The sequence below is a fragment of the Lipotes vexillifer genome, unplaced genomic scaffold (assembly GCF_000442215.2).
Source record: "Lipotes vexillifer unplaced genomic scaffold, Lipotes_vexillifer_v1.1 scaffold1559, whole genome shotgun sequence".
Taxonomy (NCBI): Eukaryota; Metazoa; Chordata; class Mammalia; order Artiodactyla; family Lipotidae; genus Lipotes; species Lipotes vexillifer.
Genome location: NW_006774921.1, coordinates 214961 through 232727, shown reverse-complemented (window position 1 = coordinate 232727; position 17767 = coordinate 214961). Strand labels below are relative to the sequence as shown.

At 41.0% G+C, this 17767-nt stretch overlaps 1 protein-coding gene across 1 annotated transcript in view; it reads right to left on the bottom strand.

Annotated features, from left to right (window-relative positions):
• Positions 1-1442: 1442 nt before the first annotated feature.
• Positions 1443-17767, bottom strand: part of STK32A (serine/threonine kinase 32A) — a 113816-nt gene continuing 97491 nt past the window's right edge. Inside the window, exons 8-11 of the mRNA XM_007449588.1 lie at positions 12456-12572; positions 9703-9828; positions 8109-8234; positions 1443-1511 (exon numbers count right to left, since the gene is read on the bottom strand). Coding sequence (XP_007449650.1) covers positions 1443-1511; positions 8109-8234; positions 9703-9828; positions 12456-12572 — 438 coding nt within the window. The remainder of the gene's footprint in view (positions 1512-8108; positions 8235-9702; positions 9829-12455; positions 12573-17767) is intronic.

Here is a 17767-nt window from a genome sequence, read left to right as displayed (position 1 = left end):
TTCGCGACTGGCTTCCCGGGGCCGGGTGGGCGGTGGGGGCCGGAAAGGGTGGAAAGCCCTGATTTGTAGCATCTGCCAATTTCCATGATGTAAACACTTCCACCATCACCAATTTCAACTCTCAACTTCACATCACTGTACCGGGTGCTGGGACAGATGTGCATAGTGGCTCTTACACTTGATACAAGCTGGTACGGTGTTCTGACTTCACGCCACTGGAAGGCCCTCATCAATCTGTGTTACTTATAATCTGGTCCCACTCATTTCTTCCTGAATGAATTCCTTACTCCTGTTCAGTCGGATTTGGGGATTCTGACCAATTTATGAAGTTTTCTAACTCTGAAGAGATTCACTCCATCACCCAGCAATGTCCATTTGTCACAGTGTAATTAGGAGTGGAAAAATAAATGTGTCCAAATATTCCTTTTAAAATAAAAATAGAAGCTGTTTAGAATAACAGAATGGAGAATGGTGGCAGTAAAAAGGCAGGATAGGGCTCATCTAGTATTACGTTCTCGTCTTAGATGAAAAAACTGAAGCAGAGAAAGGGGGTAAGTAACTTGCTCAAGGTCACGTGGTGGTGAATCTAGTTCCCAGGAGCCTGGGGACTCTTCCCTGGGTCATGCTGCCTCCCTCCAAAGGTATTCAGTCATATTTTCTAAGGTGTGTGAGGTGTGGAGAGGTGAGAATTTCTGTCAGCTCTTCCTGACGTGGAAATGTCCCAAGAAGATGTTGAGGACTTCACGGGTTGCTATTCCGGCCATCCTTTTCTTGTGGGTCTTTGGTTTGTTCCAAGGCTTGATTGGCTTGTCTTTTATTAAAGTCCTTTTTGACTCTTAAAAGGAAAAAAATAAAGTGGGTTTATTCATTGAAGTGAAAAAGAAAAGATTTAAGCTTTTGAAATGATAGCATTAAGCCCAACAATTTATAAAGAGGCGTGAGCCAGGGTAACTCAAAAACATCATTGTTTTTTTTTTTTTTTGCGATACGCGGGCCTCTCACTGTTGTGGCCTCTCCCATTGCGGAGCACAGGCTCCGGACGCGCAGGCTCAGCGGCCATGGCTCACGGGCCTAGCCGCTCCGCGGCACGTGGGATCTTCCCGGACCGGGGCATGAACCCGTGTCCCGTGCATCGGCAGGCGGACTCTCAACCACTGTGCCACCAGGGAAGCCCACATCATTGATTTTAAGTGTTGAAGTCCCCATTCTTCTGCCCTTCCCATCAACAGAAACCTGATACTAAGCTAATTTACCTATTACAATTTTTGAAATCTCTTACAAGAAAAAAAAAGTTTCTGTATTTTCTAGATTTTCTATCATGGATATGTATCATTTTTGTAATCACAAAGAAAAAAATGTTTAAAACTATATTAAGTCTCTGCAAGTCGAATCTGGCTGAAACACTCCATCATTCCCTGAGCTGCTGTTCTTCCAGGAGTTACTTACTTCTCTCTGTTGAAAATTATGAACTCCTTTTGGACAGATTCAAGGTGTTCTCGAAGAAGGCACATCTTCCGGGTGAATGTTGAAAAAAAAAATAGAGGTATAGTTAGCAGACCAATGAAGATCCTCAAGTAGCCAATAACCTACTGAGTGTCTGTTAACTGAGTGGCCCAAATCGAGGAGAACCAATGTGTCCTCAAAATAGATGCTACCTGAGAATTTGTAGCAGGAGTGAGACCACAACGAGATTAATAGAGGAGCATATAGGCAAGAAACAGGGAAAAATACATCAACTCTCTGCTCCCCACAATGAGGCAGCAAGGAAGACCTGGGTTATGGTTTATGAGCTTGATGTCTTTCAGCCGTTTAGCCCAAGAAACCACGGCTTCAAGGCAGATGGGCACAAGGGTTTATTAAGCTGGTCACCTATTTGCTTCTCATCTCCCGGCCCTCATGTAAAACATTTGGAGGTTCTGAAACCAAGTACCCCTAAAACTGAGTTCCCCTGCCAAGTTTATGATTAATCTCTCTGTCCAAAACTTTATTCCCTTTTCTGTCCTGCCCCTGTCCCCCTCAGGATTCAAAGAGAAGGGGAGAATGAAACGGAGCAGGACCCTGCGGGGCCTTCCTGGGTACAAAAGTCCCTCTGTGCCTCCATTTTTCTTTGTAGAGAAAAAAGGCTTTAGTCTCCTAGGCCTTTCCCAAGTTCCAAAGAGCGCTGAAACAGTTAATTATTAGGACAATAGAATCACAGGACTCCCATTTCCTTCTGAAGGGAACTGGATAACAATCTGATGCATATCTTTGAGTTGTTCTGTAGAAACTCAGACCCCCCAACCAAGTGGGGGGATGGTGACTAAATGCTGACCAGAGCACGTAGACCCCAGGCTGGTTGGAACCAGAGGCTTGAGATTCCCAAAACATCACCCTGTTCCCTCGCCACCAGCCAATCAGAAGAAGGTCCCTGAGCTGAACACGCATCCTAGGACCCGATCATGCATCCTATGACCCTCTCTCCTATAACACTGTCTTTAAAAACCCTTGTCTGAAAGCCATCGGGGAGTTTGGGTCTTTTGAGCCCATCCCCTCCTCCCCTTTCACCTTGCTTGACTCCTGCAATAAACCTTTCTCTGCTCTAAACTCAAAACATTTCGGTTTGTTTGACCTCACTGTGTGTCAGGCACACAAACTTGGGTTCAACAACAGTTCTACTTGGATTTAACGAGTAGCCTAGAAACATGTCTTCACACTGAATTCGGACTGACTGTTCCCCTCGGCTGCACTGGGGCTGATTAACTATATATTTCAGTTGTGGTGAGCAGCCTTTTTTGTGACTTTCTCACAGATTTGCAGAGCATTTGCTTTGCTGCTTCACTGTCTGGCTGTCAGTATCTCTAGATGACTTTTCCAACATAATCAGAAAATTTAACCTCAAAGAAATGACCATCATCAGGCCCAGGCCAGTATCAGCCCCAGATCAAATGTTTTAAAAGTCCGTAACAAAATACTTCCAAATTACTTCTGATGACAAATATTCTTCTTGAAGGAAAAAATATCATTCATTCATTTTGTTTTTAAATCTAGGAATTAGAAAATACTAAGTCTTCAAGTACCAGAGAGTTTTTTTTTTTTTTTTTTTACCTTTCCTGAACAAATAATTAAGGAAATATAAAAAGGAGAGGAAATTTTCAGAGAAGGGGTGGGGGGAAGCAAAACAGAGGAGAGAAAAGAGATTCTGCTACACCTCACTCTTATCCTCAAGTTGGGGTACCTGTAACCCTGGGGGTTTCCAGTATCAGTAATAGGAGACATGAAGCTATGGTATAAACGTGATCTGATAGAGCTCCTTGGAGCAGCAGCTCTACGCCAAGATTGTAGAACAAATATTTTTAACATTTAAATATTACATAAAAATATATAAATATATAAAATATTACATAATATCTTAACACACTTATATAATACTTTATATGTCTATATGTTTTATGTTTTATATATGTTTGTATTTTATACATATACATGTTTCTATATGTACATATTATATATGTATTTATATATACTATAGACATAAAAATATATGTATAATATAAACATATAAATACATAAACATACAAAATGTTATATAAAATTTAACACGAAGATAGTTAAAATATTAACATTTTAAAATATTTTAACATTAAAAATCAAGATTATAATCACTAAAATGCAGAAATTCATTCAGGTTCTTTGTCATATAACTCTGTTTTTTGTTTTGTTTTGTTTTTTGCTTTTTGTTTTTTTTTTTTGCGGTACGCAGGCCTCTCACTGCTGTGGCCTCTCCAGTTGTGGAGCACAGGCTCCGGACGCGCACGCTCAGCAGCCATGGCCCACGGGTCCAGCCGCTCCACGGCATGTGGGATCCCCCCGGACCAGGGCACAAGCCTGTGTCCCCTGCATCAGCAGGCGGACTCTCAACCACTGTGCCACCAGGGAAGCCCATATAACTCTGTTTTATTTAAACAAAGATGTAAAATGCACACTCAGATGAGTTTGTGATATGGCGCTGCAGACCCTATGAGTCCCACCCTGGCCCTAAGGGCTCATGTGCCACATGTTCTTTTTCCTCTGCTTTAGTTGGAAAAGTTTAAGAAATGCAGCTACATGGACAAGTCAACAGGAGTAGCCAGAATGAGAGTATGAGGGAAAGGAGTGGGGAGCAAACAGAATGGAGGAACGAATGAGTCTTATGTGATTGAGAAGAGAACTACTGATTAAAAATCTTAGAATGTGCTTCTCAGGGATGACAGAGCAAACAGCGATTAGACTGGTGTAAGTAGAGATGGCGTCAGAAATATCTGAAGGGTTTAGAACAGGTGGAAATCTCAGGAGGCAGAAAAAGAGGACTTAGGTCATTTGCTTCCATAGCAGGCAGACTGGGTGTGTGTCAGTCTTTTTGGTTTTTACTTTAAAGGGGCTGATGAGCAGAGAGGGTCAGTGGAGAACAACCTGGATGCAAAGAAACAACAGAGGCATCTACTGTGAGCATGAACCAGAGTCATGGAAAAGAATGAAGTTAGAAGTCAGGAAGTCGAGTGGAAAAGCAAAACATAAAAAATGGCTAACTTTTTTTTTTTTTTTTAGGGTTAGCACTTTAATATTTTTTTGCTTTTGTTTTTTAATTTTTATTTTATACTGGACTATAGTTGATTTACAATGTTGTGTTAGTTTTGGGTGTACAGCAAAGTGATTCAATTATACATATAGCTATTCTTTTTCAAATTTCTTTTCCCATTTAGGTTATTACAGAATATTGAGCAGAGTTCCCTGTGTTATACAGTAGGTCCTTGTTAGTTATCTATTTTAGATATAGTAGTGTGTATATGTCAATCCCAAACTCCCAATCCATCCCTCCCCCACTCCGTCTCCCCCTTAGCAGCCACAGGTCTGTTCTCTGTGAGTCTGTTTCTGTTTTGTAGGTAAGTTCATTTGTGTCATATTTTAGATTCCACATATAAGTGATATCCTATGATGTATGTCTTTCTCTTTCTGACTTACTTTACTTAGTATGATAATCTCTAGGTCCATCCATGTTGCTGCAGATGGCATTATTTCATTCTTTTTTATGGCTGAGTAATATTCCATTGTGTATATGTACTACATCTTCTTTAACAACGGCTAGCATTTGGCAGACATGTACTAATTGACTCAGAACAGTCTATGAAGTAGGTAGCAATACTAACTCCATTTTATAAATGAGGAAACAGAGACACAGGGGGAAAAGGAAAACTTTAGTGCTTTTACTTTATTTAATCACAGCCTGCATTCTACAGCTGTAGATGGTAACAGTCATTGCATACCTGAATCACCTGAAGAACTTAAAAAATCCTGATGCCCAGGCCACACCCCCAGATTCAGCTGAATGAATAAACAAGCATGATGATGATGTAAGGAGCTGCTAAGATTGACTCTCACATTTTAAAATCCTTCAATAGAGATAAAGTGCTACTTTGAGATTCACCATCTTTCTGATTTTTTTTTTTTTTTTTTTTTTTTTTGCGATACGCGGGCCTCTCACTGTTGTGGCCTCTCCCGTTGCGGAACACAGGCTCCGGTCGTGCAGGCTCAGCGGCCATGGCTCACGGGCCCAGCCACTCCGCGGCCTGCGGGATCCTCCCGGACCGGGGCACGAACCCGTGTCCCCTGCATCGGCAGGCGAACTCTCAACCACTGTGCTACCAGTGGATTTTGAAACAAAATCCTTTTTATTTTTAAATGGAGGCTATAAGATTAGGAGAAAGTAGAGCAAAATGATGGCACAGGCAGCTCCAAACCCCCAACCCTCAACAGAAACATCAGAAAAACAAACAGAAACTGTTAGGGCCAACACTGTCAGAACTCTGGAAAGCAAGCAAAGGTTTATAGCAACCAGACAAACACTGAATCAAGAAAAAAGCTACTTAAAAATGGTCCTGGTGTTTAAGGAAATCTCTATCAAAATATTATCTGAACACAAGCTAACATAACAAGAGACAGCAGTGGTGATGCATGACAAGGAATAGTCTTTTTGCAGAATAGTTTGTAAAAGTCACTCAAAAGTGCACGTACAGCCTTCAACAATCAAAAAACAGCAAACCCTAGAGAAGGAAGGGGAGAATCTGATTTCTGGAGTTACTGGATCGTAATAGTCAACTAGCAAGTTTTCAACAAAAATACCACAAGGTGTACAAAGAAACAAGAAAGTATGGCCCATTCAAAGAAACCAAATAAACTGACATAAATCATCCCTGAGGAAGCCCAAACATTGGACTTACTAGACAGAGACCCTAAAACAACTATTTTAGGTATGCTCAAATAGTCAAAGGAAACCATGGAAGGAAACCATACGTTAGGCCACAAAACAGCTCTCAATAAATTTAAAAAGATTAAAATCATACAAAATATTTTCTCTGACCACAATGAATGAAGCTAGAAATCAAAAACAGAAGAAAAACTGGAAAATTCACAAACGTGGAAATTAAACAACACATTCTTAAGCAACCGATGGGTCAAAAAATAAATCACAAGAAGCATTAGGAAATATTTTGAGGTGAATGAAAACAAAAATACAACATGCCAAAACTTAAGAGATGCAGGGAAAGGCAGTGCTCAGAGGGAACTTTATAGCTGTAGATATCTACATTAAGAAAGCAGAAATATCTTAAGGTCAAGAAGGGCCTAGTACAAGGGTTGGGGCAGGGGAAGTAGACAGATCATATAGAGCATGGAAGGCATGGCAAAAGTTACTCACAGATTGCTGTCATCTCTAAAACCTTAGAAAACTTGTAATTAAGATGATGTCCTGTACTTGGCTACATTTGGGGGGTCTGTTAACAGAGGAGCCTGCATAGGCAAGCTTTCTAGGTGCAAAGGAAGGAGCTGGCCTGGAGAAGCTTGTTGGTTATGATATGAAGAACAGATCATTAGGAGGAAGATGGGTGAAGTAAAAAGCAAGAAGCAAGATGGGTTTGGGGCATAGCTAAGCATTCCTTGGAGGGCCCTAGAAAACACTTAAGGATGGGAATCCGGTAAGAGGCCAGTTCTGTGGGCAAACAGAATGTGGACTTTGGTTAACTGACCATTAAAGGGTGTAGTAGCCCCTGAGGACTAGAGAAATTAGGGACATTGAGGATACTTATTTGTTTGAAGAGCTATTTTCACCACAAGACTATGCAATCTTTGAGAACAGGGATGTCAGTGAATGCAGGAATAATATCTCATCTATATCTCTCTCCAGTGTTGAGCACAGAATGTGGCAGGTAATAGTGATTCAATAAAAATAGCCTAAACAATTGGATGGGGGGGAGGGATGGAGGGGTAGAGAGATGGAGGAATGAAGGGATGGAGGGATGGAAGAACGGACGGATGGAGGAAAGGAGGGATGGAGAGATGCAGGGATGGAAGAATGCACGACCATTAGTTGAGTGGGTAGGGTGACGGGTGGATCATTGTGTGGGCGAATGGATGGCCATTAGAGGCAAAATGAATGTTTGTTACTTTACTATCATTATAATACGCAGAACCACATGTATAAAATCCTACTGAGTCCCTGCAAGTTACTGTATTGAAATCTGACCTCGAACTCTGCCAGAGGATAATGCAGTTAGTTACAAATTTAATTTGACTCAGCCTGAATTCCAGCAATAGTGCTCAACCGTATAAGAGTTCTATCTTTTCTGTGAACAGATGCTCCTTACTTCTGCTAGCCCTGATATCACAAGGTTCTGCATCTGGCAAAGAACAGACACCCCCGTCTAGGGCGGCCGCTCCCGGTGAGTCCTCGGAGTGTGGCCCCAAACAGCCATGTGTGTACTTTAGAACCAGCCCATTTCCATCATTTTAGGGATGGTCACCTGACCTAGGCTTGGCCAATTAGATTCTCTCCCAGGAGACTGCAAAGTTTGAATTGAGAGCTGGCAGAGGGCAGTCAGGGAATCAAGTTAATGGCAGAAACCTAGGGAGGAAGTCCACATGTGAAATGTTGCTGCTGAGACCCCCAGAGCTGCCCTTTCAGAAGCTGGGGTGTTCAGCTCCGCCTCACATCCATGGAGCAGCCAGTTCTCGTGGGATGGCCGCCCACCAGAAGCTCTCCAACGAGTTGCAGCTGCCATGAAGATTCCCACGACCCTGGGTCTGCTGGGACTGCTTACCTGAGAGGAATCACATTTCCTCATTTCCTTCTCCTTGGCTAGGCGCTTCTTTTTCTTGTGAAGAGGCTTGGACTCCAAAATCATTTCTTCGAGCTCAAAGGTGGGGTCGCAATTCAGCCTGCCTTTCTGCAAGGAAGACAGGTTGACTCACTCCTTAGATCCCTGTATCTTTCGAAAACTAGACCCAACCGAATAAGGAGAATAACACTCCCTCCTGCAGGAGCAGTCCAAGAAAAACCAGCTGGGGGTCCCACTTGAAGTTTGAAATAATTTATTGCCAACCCTGCTTTTCATGCTCTTTGATTTTCTTTATTTTTCTAAACTCCCAAGGAGCCTTCCATGAGTCAGAAAGGAAATCCTATTATAATTATTTTTCTAAAGTTTGCCTTTGGGGCTGTTTCTTGAAGTGGGTTCAAGGGTAGATCAGAATCACCTGAGTTGATTCCCAGTTTCCCCAACCAGACCTGGAGAATTAATGTTTCTGAGCACGAGGGCCAGGAAATTGCATGTTTAACGAGCTGCCCAGATGATTCAGATTCACAATTAAATCAGAGAAGTCCAGGTAGAAGGTCTCTCGCGGCAGCGCTCATTGCAGGGAGCGTGGCAGAGCAGAAACAACAGGAAAGGTGCCTAGATCTCCACGGCGTCATGCATCACCCACGGTGCAAGCGGCCCCTGCTGGACCCTGGAGGGTGGCCAGGTAGGACCCCACCCCCCTGCTGCTCCATGAGCTTGTTATTCTGCCAATCTGCCCACAACTGAATGTGTAAAATCAGGCTGTGGGGAGAGAGGGGAGTCAGAGCGCTCACTTGGCCCCTTGGCCAGAGCTTCTGGGTCTGGCTTTTACCAGCCGACTGAGGGAGGCCACAGATACCTTGGCCGGGTATAGCCGGTGGGAATTTTTTCGCTTTGGCTATTAGTCATTGTAAATATAGTTCCCATCATAGAACTACCAGAGGAAGAGGGGTGCACGGTAAAGATAAATACCCGACCCCATCCCCAGCAGCTGTCAGTCCTTTGACTCAGAACTCCTTGGATACAAATTTCTATATCTTTGGAATCAGAGAAAACTTTTTTTTTTTTTAAATTGGCAGATTCCCAGAAATGACTGTTTGTAGGATAAGGACCTCTTTCCATTAAAAGCAAGCCACAGGGCTTCCCTGGTGGCGCAGTGGTTGAGGGTCCGCCTGCCGATGCAGGGGACACGGGTTCATGCCCGGTCCGGGAAGCTCCCACGTGCCGTGGAGCGGCTAGGCCCGTGAGCCATGGCCGCTGAGCCTGCGCCCCGCCACGGGAGAGGCCACAACAGTGAGAGGCCCGCGGACCGCAAAAAAAAAAAAAAAAAAAGGAAGCCACAAAACGTGGTTAGGAGTTAGAACTCCCAACATAGATCTAGATTAGAATCCCAACTCAGCTGTGTGACTTTGGTGGCCAATCTACCCTGTGTGTGCCTCAGTTTTCTCATCTGTAAAATAGAAATCTGGGCTGTCTTACAACATTGGCGCGTTATCTAATGAGACCATGTGCGTATCTGGCACACAGAGTTAATGTGCATTGAATGAAGGTTACTGTGGGTTTGTTAAGATTGACTCACGTTAGGAATAAATCCTGGAATGAGCCTCTTCTGCAAAACTGCGTCCCAGTTCATATCATTCATATATGGGAAGTTTTGAACATCAGACAAATGGGAAAATCGTTGGTCTGGATTCGGTTCCAGTAGCTGCCAATGGAATACAAACACCAAGATCATGAGGAAGGTCAAAACTTGGAGTGCAAAAAATCATACAGATTTCCTATGAATATTTCCAAGTACAGGATTGAAGGAAACAAGTAGTGTTCTCCTTTCTTAGACCCATAAACAAATAATATAGATGAGTGGGCAGAATGAATTGTAAGTTGGTTTTTGTAAGTTGCAATGTGGTGAGTGAAAATAGCTTGTCCTACTGAGTCAAACTTATGTTTGATTACTGATTCCCCAACTTAGTAATGATGGGCAAGTTTGTTCTCTAAACCTCAGTTTACCCACCTGTAAAAAAGGGATAATAAGCTATTTCATAAGGTTTAGCTACGATTAAATCAAGCCATGTATATAAAGTGACCAAGAGAAGGTCTGTTCTTCTTACGTGGAAAATGTACATTGGTTTTAACAAATGAAATTTATTTCACACTAAAAAATTTAGCAGTTTTTACCACGAATCAAAATATACTGGGGTGACACAGATAAGATGTAACTAAGGTTGCTGTGATAGTTCTGGGTTTTATGAACTGGGATTAAAGATTTTTTTCCCCTTTAACCACTCCAGAGCCAACATCATTTCAATCCTGTGGCTCAAATGGAAAATAGCAGTTGCACTTGAGAATGGGCCTGGAGGTGACAGCCGTGGGTCATCATTGTGCACTTTTGGGATAATAGGGCTGTCTTGGAACTAAGGAAAATTTGCTTATGGAAAATGACCCCCGCCCCCATTCTTTATCTTTGACATCACCAACGGCAATATCCCTATTCCACAACAGAACACTGGACCCATAGACAAGAGACATAAGTTTTGAATTCTTAGCCCCTAAAGCTCTTTTCCTTGACCAGTTACGACCTGGGCAATTTTCTCTCTTCAGAAAAAAGCCAAGCTCATCCTCTTGGGCTCCTCATTCTTTCTTTCACATAATTATTCACTACACATGACTGAGCTCTCACTACAGCTGTCCTTAATCTTTCTGGTGAACACAGGCACCTTGAAAAGCTGAGGAAAACTGTGGACCTCATTAATTCAAATACCAAAGTCTACCACCTGTCATACTCTGTGTTAAGTGCTGAGGACACCATGAACAAGTCAGACGTGGTCCTTCCCTCATGCAGCTTAAAGAACAATGGTCATTAACCCAGGAGTCACACACACGCAATGTATAATTTAAAAGTGTGAAAAATAGGACGAAGGAAAGTTCATGCTGTGTGATCTGAAAACAGAGGGAGGCTCCCAGAGGAAGTGATACGTGAGCTGAGATCTAAAGCTGTGTGTCTCAAACTATGCAGAAGGGCCAGTTATTTCTCTTTGTTTGTTTGGTTTAATTTCCAACCCACTGAAGTCAATATGTGCTGTTACTGTGCATGGCTGGTGTAGAACACCACACTATGTGCAACTTGTGATTTGAGTTCAACATCACTGCATAGGCTTGGACCCTATTCAGTGAGATGAGTCCACTGACCATGTGCTTTGAGGTATCAAGTTGCTATAAAAGTTTTTAAATACTTCCCTCAATTTCTATACGTGTTATGGACCTGTTGGAAGTAATTCATGGAATTGAACCAGTCAGTGAATTGCATTAGTAGTACTGACCTAAAGGAGGGAGCCGGAAGAGCTGCGGATGGGAGCAATGTTCTAGGCAGTGAGACTAGCATGTGCAAAGGCCCTGTGGTTAGAGAATGATATATAAGGGTGAGGATGGGGAGGGCAAAGAGGAGAGAAAAGAAGCTCAAAGCAGTTTGTAGTCAAAAGGGGGACAACAGTGCAAAATAAGACTTGAGGGGTAGTTAGAACCTTTATACTATACAAATAATTTTGATCTTTATTCTAAGAACAATGGGAAGGCAGTAAACTTTGCATTGAACAGATCCCTATGGGGCACAGCAGAGAAGAGAATGGAGTGTATAAAAGTGTACAGGGGCAAACCGGTGAAAAGGCAAGACTTGATGGCAGTAGGACTAGGAAGATATATGGAGAGAAGTGACAGATCCAGAAGACATTTAAAAGGTCAAATATGAACATGGTGATGAACTGGGTATGTGGATGATGAATGATTTCTGGTTCTGGCTTATATTAGTGGGTGGACGGAGACGCCAGAGCAGGAACGCTGGAGAAAGTCCAGGAAATAATGAGTTCAAGATTTCCATTTGGCACATGGAGTTTGAGATGTCTTTGGGACATTTAAGAGGACACGTGTGGGCTTCCCTGGTGGCGCAGTGGTTGGGAGTCCGCCTGCCGATGCAGGGGACACGGGTTCGTGCCCTGGTCTGGGAGGATCCCACGTGCCGCGGAGTTGCTGGGCCCGTGAGCCATGGCTGCCGGGCCTGCACGTCCGGAGCCTGTGCTCTGCAATGGGAGAGGCCACAGCGGTGAGAGGCCCGCGTCACACACACACACAAAAAAAAAAAAAAAAAAAAAAAAAAAAAAGAGGACACGTGTGTCGCCTTATTAATGAAGCCATGTATTTGAAAGCTGTTAGCTGCAAAACCCACTCTGGAAATGTATTTATCGTGACTGCCTCCGATATTGTAACTTAACTTTTAACTTCAAACCAGAGCATGTGCTTCATTTTTATCACTGCCTTTTGTCATGCATTTGTCCTTCTTACCTTTTTAAGAAGTGACACCATTTCCTGTGACCAGGCAGAAGGGTAAGTCACAAGCGCCGTCTCAAACATGTGTGCAATTTCCTTGCTGGGAGTACTGGAGCGAATATGATACGGTCTCTTAAGGGAGAGAAGTAAGAGTCTTCATTTTTAAAGGGTAAAAGAAAAAAATGTTCCTTTGCAAATGCTTCCAAGCTAAATTTTCAACTAGTAAAATCTAAATAGCATTTTCTAATCCCCTCCAGCCAATTGTTGTGTTGCCATATGCATGTGTGGTCCACGGTTGCCAGATTTCCTACTTTTAAAAAAGCGCACCAGAAATCTATACATCCTTGTGAAATCTTGGAATTTTTAAAAGTTGGTAACCCTCTGGGTCAAAGGAAACATTTCTGTGGGCTAAATCCACGTCTGAGATGTCAGTTTGGAACTGTTTTGTAAGGTTAACTAACGTAAGTATTTACCTAAAACACTGGACAAGCGCTCAGTAAATGGAAAATTTAAAAATTGTTATTTAAGTGTTGATTATAAAGAGATTCAGAGTTTTACACCTCTTTCTACTACTTCGAATCATAATGACTAAGCTCAGGTTAGAAGGTTACCCAGAAGACTTCAACCCCAGTCCCAAATGCTATGAGCTGCTAGTACTATGCGGTGGGGTGGAGAATTTTGTGATAAGGCAAAAGTATTTTTACCTCTGAGAGAACCAGATTCTTCTATAGTCCTAACTTGGGGGAAAAAGAAATTAAACAAAACGGTGGCTTTGTTATAATTTTCACAGATGTCCACTAGAGGGCAGCCTTTACCTACATTGATTTCTCTGTTTCATTAAAGGATTCACCCTGGGATTGTCTCTATGTGAAGTGACCTACGCTGGAGATTTTACCATATTCACATTTTTGCCCATGGGAACTAGCACCTAGTGAGTGCTCATTACATGTTTGTTGAATGAACAAAATTTTCATATTAGATTAACCAACAATACGACAGTGAATATGGATATGTACATTTATCAAGTGCCTCTTTCGAGATAATAAATGACTGTGGACCGATTTCTCCCAACTAAATTGGGAGAAATGGAGGCGTTTAATTTTTTCCTTGTTGTAAATCATTATTAAAAAGTAACTTAATGTAATTAAGTGTTGGAGCTCTGAAGGCAAAAGGATTTGAGTGCTAAACTGGGTCAGTCAATTTGAGTTTCAATTCCTTCATCTGTAAGATGAAGTTACTTCTGTAAAATGAACCACCTTAGGGGAGTGTTGGGAAAATTAAATGACATAATACATGTAAAGTTCTCAATAGAGTGGCTAATATATATTAGACATAATACAGGAGAGATATGATTATTGACATAAAGGTAAAAAGGATGGTGGCTATAAATGTAAATAATGAACAGCAAGATGAGTTATCAAAAAAGGTGATGTGAAGGAAGGCTTAAGTCTATGCATGGCATGTCAACAGCAGTTACCCAGGGAACCAGGAAGTGCTAGGGGTTGACTCCCTAAAAGGGAGATTGACCAAACTTTATTTTTTTAATGCAAGGTTTAAAAACCCCTGCCGCATATTTTCTCCCCTCAAGACTGAATAAAGGACCATAGTTAATTTATTTGTCTCAGTAATGATACAGTGGAAATAACCCTTGTAACTCAACATCAGAAAAAGAGTGCCGGGTACCTTATCAGCATCATCAATGTTTATTGACTGTTTGCAAGCCAAGGGCACTGTGGGTCACTACATGTGATTCACTGCATGTTTACAATTAAGAGCTGGGGCAGGTTGGCACACCAAGTTTCCCGGGTTATATGCATGTGCACATATATTTTTTCTTTTTTCTAATTTTCTTCTTTAATTCATTGAGGTCTCGAAACCTGCTTTTGAGACATCTAAAAACACAAAATGCTTTGATAAACTAATAAAGGAACTAACAAATGCCACAAGCGAATGGCTTAAGTATGTTGTGTTTTTTTTTTTCATTTACTTTAGGCCATATGACTGAATATAATATACATATATTTAAATCCTCATGCTCTGTCGGCTTGTTCAAAATAGTCAAATTACCTTTGTCTTATACAGTAATGTATGTTTCTAGTTCCAAACTTTAAAATCCACATTAAGCCATCAACAACCAGAGCTTTATATTTATTCATTTACCAAATATTGATTGAACGCCTACAATGTCCTGCACCTCTGCTGGGCCCTGGGGATACAGTGAAGACAGGACAGATGGGATTTCTACAGTGGTAGAGCCTACGGTCTACTCAGCAAAACCATAAATAATAACAGAGACTGTACACACACACACACACAAATCAAAGGAATACATGCTATAAAGAAAAATTACAGTGTGCAATGACAGGAGACAGCAGACAATTTTAGGGCAGCATATAAATTAAGAATGAGAATATAAAAAATAACCAAGGTAGAAAAGGTAAAATGTTAGATGGGACATAGTGAGGTGTTGTGATTATAGTCTTATTTCAGGAGTACAAAAGCAAAAGAGCTGCAGCCAAGGATGTACATTTAGTGCAAAACGACGTACTTCCCTATCATAAGCTAATACTATGGATAATACAAAATTAGAGAAGACGTGGACATTGCCTTTACAATGGCAGTGCAAGCGGGGACACAGAGAGATGACAAAGCAGCTTAAGGGCTACGGGACCATGGTCAGGACAAGATCAGACACCACAGAGAAGTTTCAGGCACATTTCCCTTTGAAGCATATATTTTTCTGTTAATAACAATTTGTAAATGTGGAGGAAATGATTGTTTAGCACCCTTGCTCTGTGGTTTAGTTGTGTTGCCAGTTGTAATTAAATATTGGTATTTCATTTCTTCAGGTTAGCTATAGTTTGAAACATAATTACATGCAGGCTCCTTGGTGATTCTTTGTGAGAATGTGTCAGAATTGTTTTGTAGTGACTTGTTACTCTGTACTTTCAACAGGCATTTGTTATGTACCTGTTGAAAGCTAAATATTGTGGATAATACTAAACTGTATAAAACACTGGCTTCACCTTTAATAAATTTACAGTCTGATGATATAGAAGAGATTAAAACCATAAAAATAGATATATCTGGGGCTTCCCTGGCGGCACAGTGGTTGAGAGTCCGCCTAAAGATGCAGGGGACACGGGTTCGTGCCCCGGTCCGGGATAGATCCCACATGCCGCGGAGCGGCTGGGCCCGTGAGCCATGGCCGCTGAGCCTGCGCGTCCGGAGCCTGTGCTCCGCAACGGGAGAGGCCACAACAGTGAGAGGCCCACGTACCGCAAAAAAAAAAAAAAAAAAAAAAAAAAAGATATATCTGGAAAAATTTACAAGGGTGATACATTTGCGAAATGGATTTAATCCTAAAATGTAAAATAGATTTACGTGTTCTGATGTAGAAAGTTCTACATTTTAAGTGGAAAAAAAAAAGTCTCAACAGGTTAAAGCATAATTCGCTTTTTACTGAAACAACAATAACTATGTATATGCGCATGTATGTGAAAACGTTATCCTTATAAAATCAGAAAAGGTTTGGAAGTAAATACAAGCTGTTAATTCTAGAAGATGAGATTGGAAGGTCAGATGAGTTTTTAATTTCTTAATTGAGAATTTTCTAAGTCTGTCCTTTCTTAGAAAAGATCAATATACATGAGATATAAGGATTCTGTTCTACAATTAAGACACATCCTTAACTTTACTCAAACTTAATTTAGCAATTTCCAAACTTATTCAAAGAGTGATTTTTTTAAAAAAAAGACCAGGACTTATCTTAGGAAATATCTTTATAGGCAAAGGAACAAGAGGAAAAGAGCTCCAAGGGATGCCTCGAGACAGGAGGGAGTCCAAAGAGGCTGAAGTGAGTTTGTGAAGAGTCAGGGTCATTCAAATTGAAGCAAAATCTGAAAAGTTAACATGGTTCTAAAGGGCAAAGAATGCCAAGCTAAGGTGTCTGTAGAGTGTCAGGGAGGAGAGGGGTGGGTCAGGAGGTGAGGGGTGTGTGTGTGTGTGTGTGTGTGTGTGTGTGTGTGTGTGTGTGTGTGTGAATATACGAGGCATTAGGGAGTAACAGCATTTTTTTTAACATGAAAAGTTATATCTGGGCTTTACAAAAAAGAATCTGCATTCCCATGTTCATTGCAGCATTATTCACAATAGCTAAGGCACAGAAACAGCATAAATATCCATCAACAGATGAATGAATAAAGAAGATGTGTGTGTACATGATATACATATATATATTTATACACACATATATGCATATATTTATAATATATACTTATATATGGTATTATATATTTACACATAATATATATGGATAAATTATAAATGAATAATGGAATACTATACATAACATATATAATATATATTCATATACAATATATATGAATAATGGAATATTATTCAGCCATAAGATAAAAGGAAATCCTGCCATTTGCAGCAACATGGACAGACCTTGAGTCCAATACACAAACTGAAACAAGTCAGAGAAGCCAAATAACTGCATCATATCACTTACACATGGAATCTTTAAAAAATTCAAATACATAGAAACAGAGAGTAGAGTAGTTGTCAGAGGTTGAGGGTGGGGAAAATAGGGAGAGGTTGGTAAAAGGGTACGCACTTTCAGTTGTGAGCCGAATACGATCTGAGGATCTAAGTGTAACATAGTCACTATAGCTGATAACCCCGAATTTATATATGTAGATATGAATTCAGCAACCTAACAGTAACTATGCTTCACCTTTCCCAAGCAGAAAACTAAAAGAAAAATGAATCTGACAGTGTTAATACATTGTCAGTTACATCAAATCACAGGGAACTACCACGAGGTACAATAATATGGGAGGGAGAAAAAAATCATTTCTTAGCAAAATTCTTCCTAGGCATTTTCTTAGTTTAAGAAATGTTTCTTTTAAAAGGAAACTACTCTAATTTGCCACTGAACCCAGAACCCAAGAGGCAAATGAAAGATAGGAATCCAACAAGACAGGGCATGAATTGTGTTGTATTAATAATTCACACTGAATCAGAGCCCTGGACTCTGACTGCAAAATTATTTTCTTTAAACAAACAAATATATTTATATAAGATATGGAGTGACATGTATTGATTTTCCCTCTCTGGGAGTTAATAATATCCCTATAATTCATTTAGTTTTATCTGCATAATTTAATGTCAACTCACATGCTTGGCCCCATATGTAGGAGAGTGAATTAATTATGGGTGGAAATCCCAAGGGTTGTTACCAGCATCACATGGCATTGTTGCTTTCATCTCTGAAACAAACGACTTGACTTTTGGCAAAAAAAAAAAAAAAAAAAAAAAAA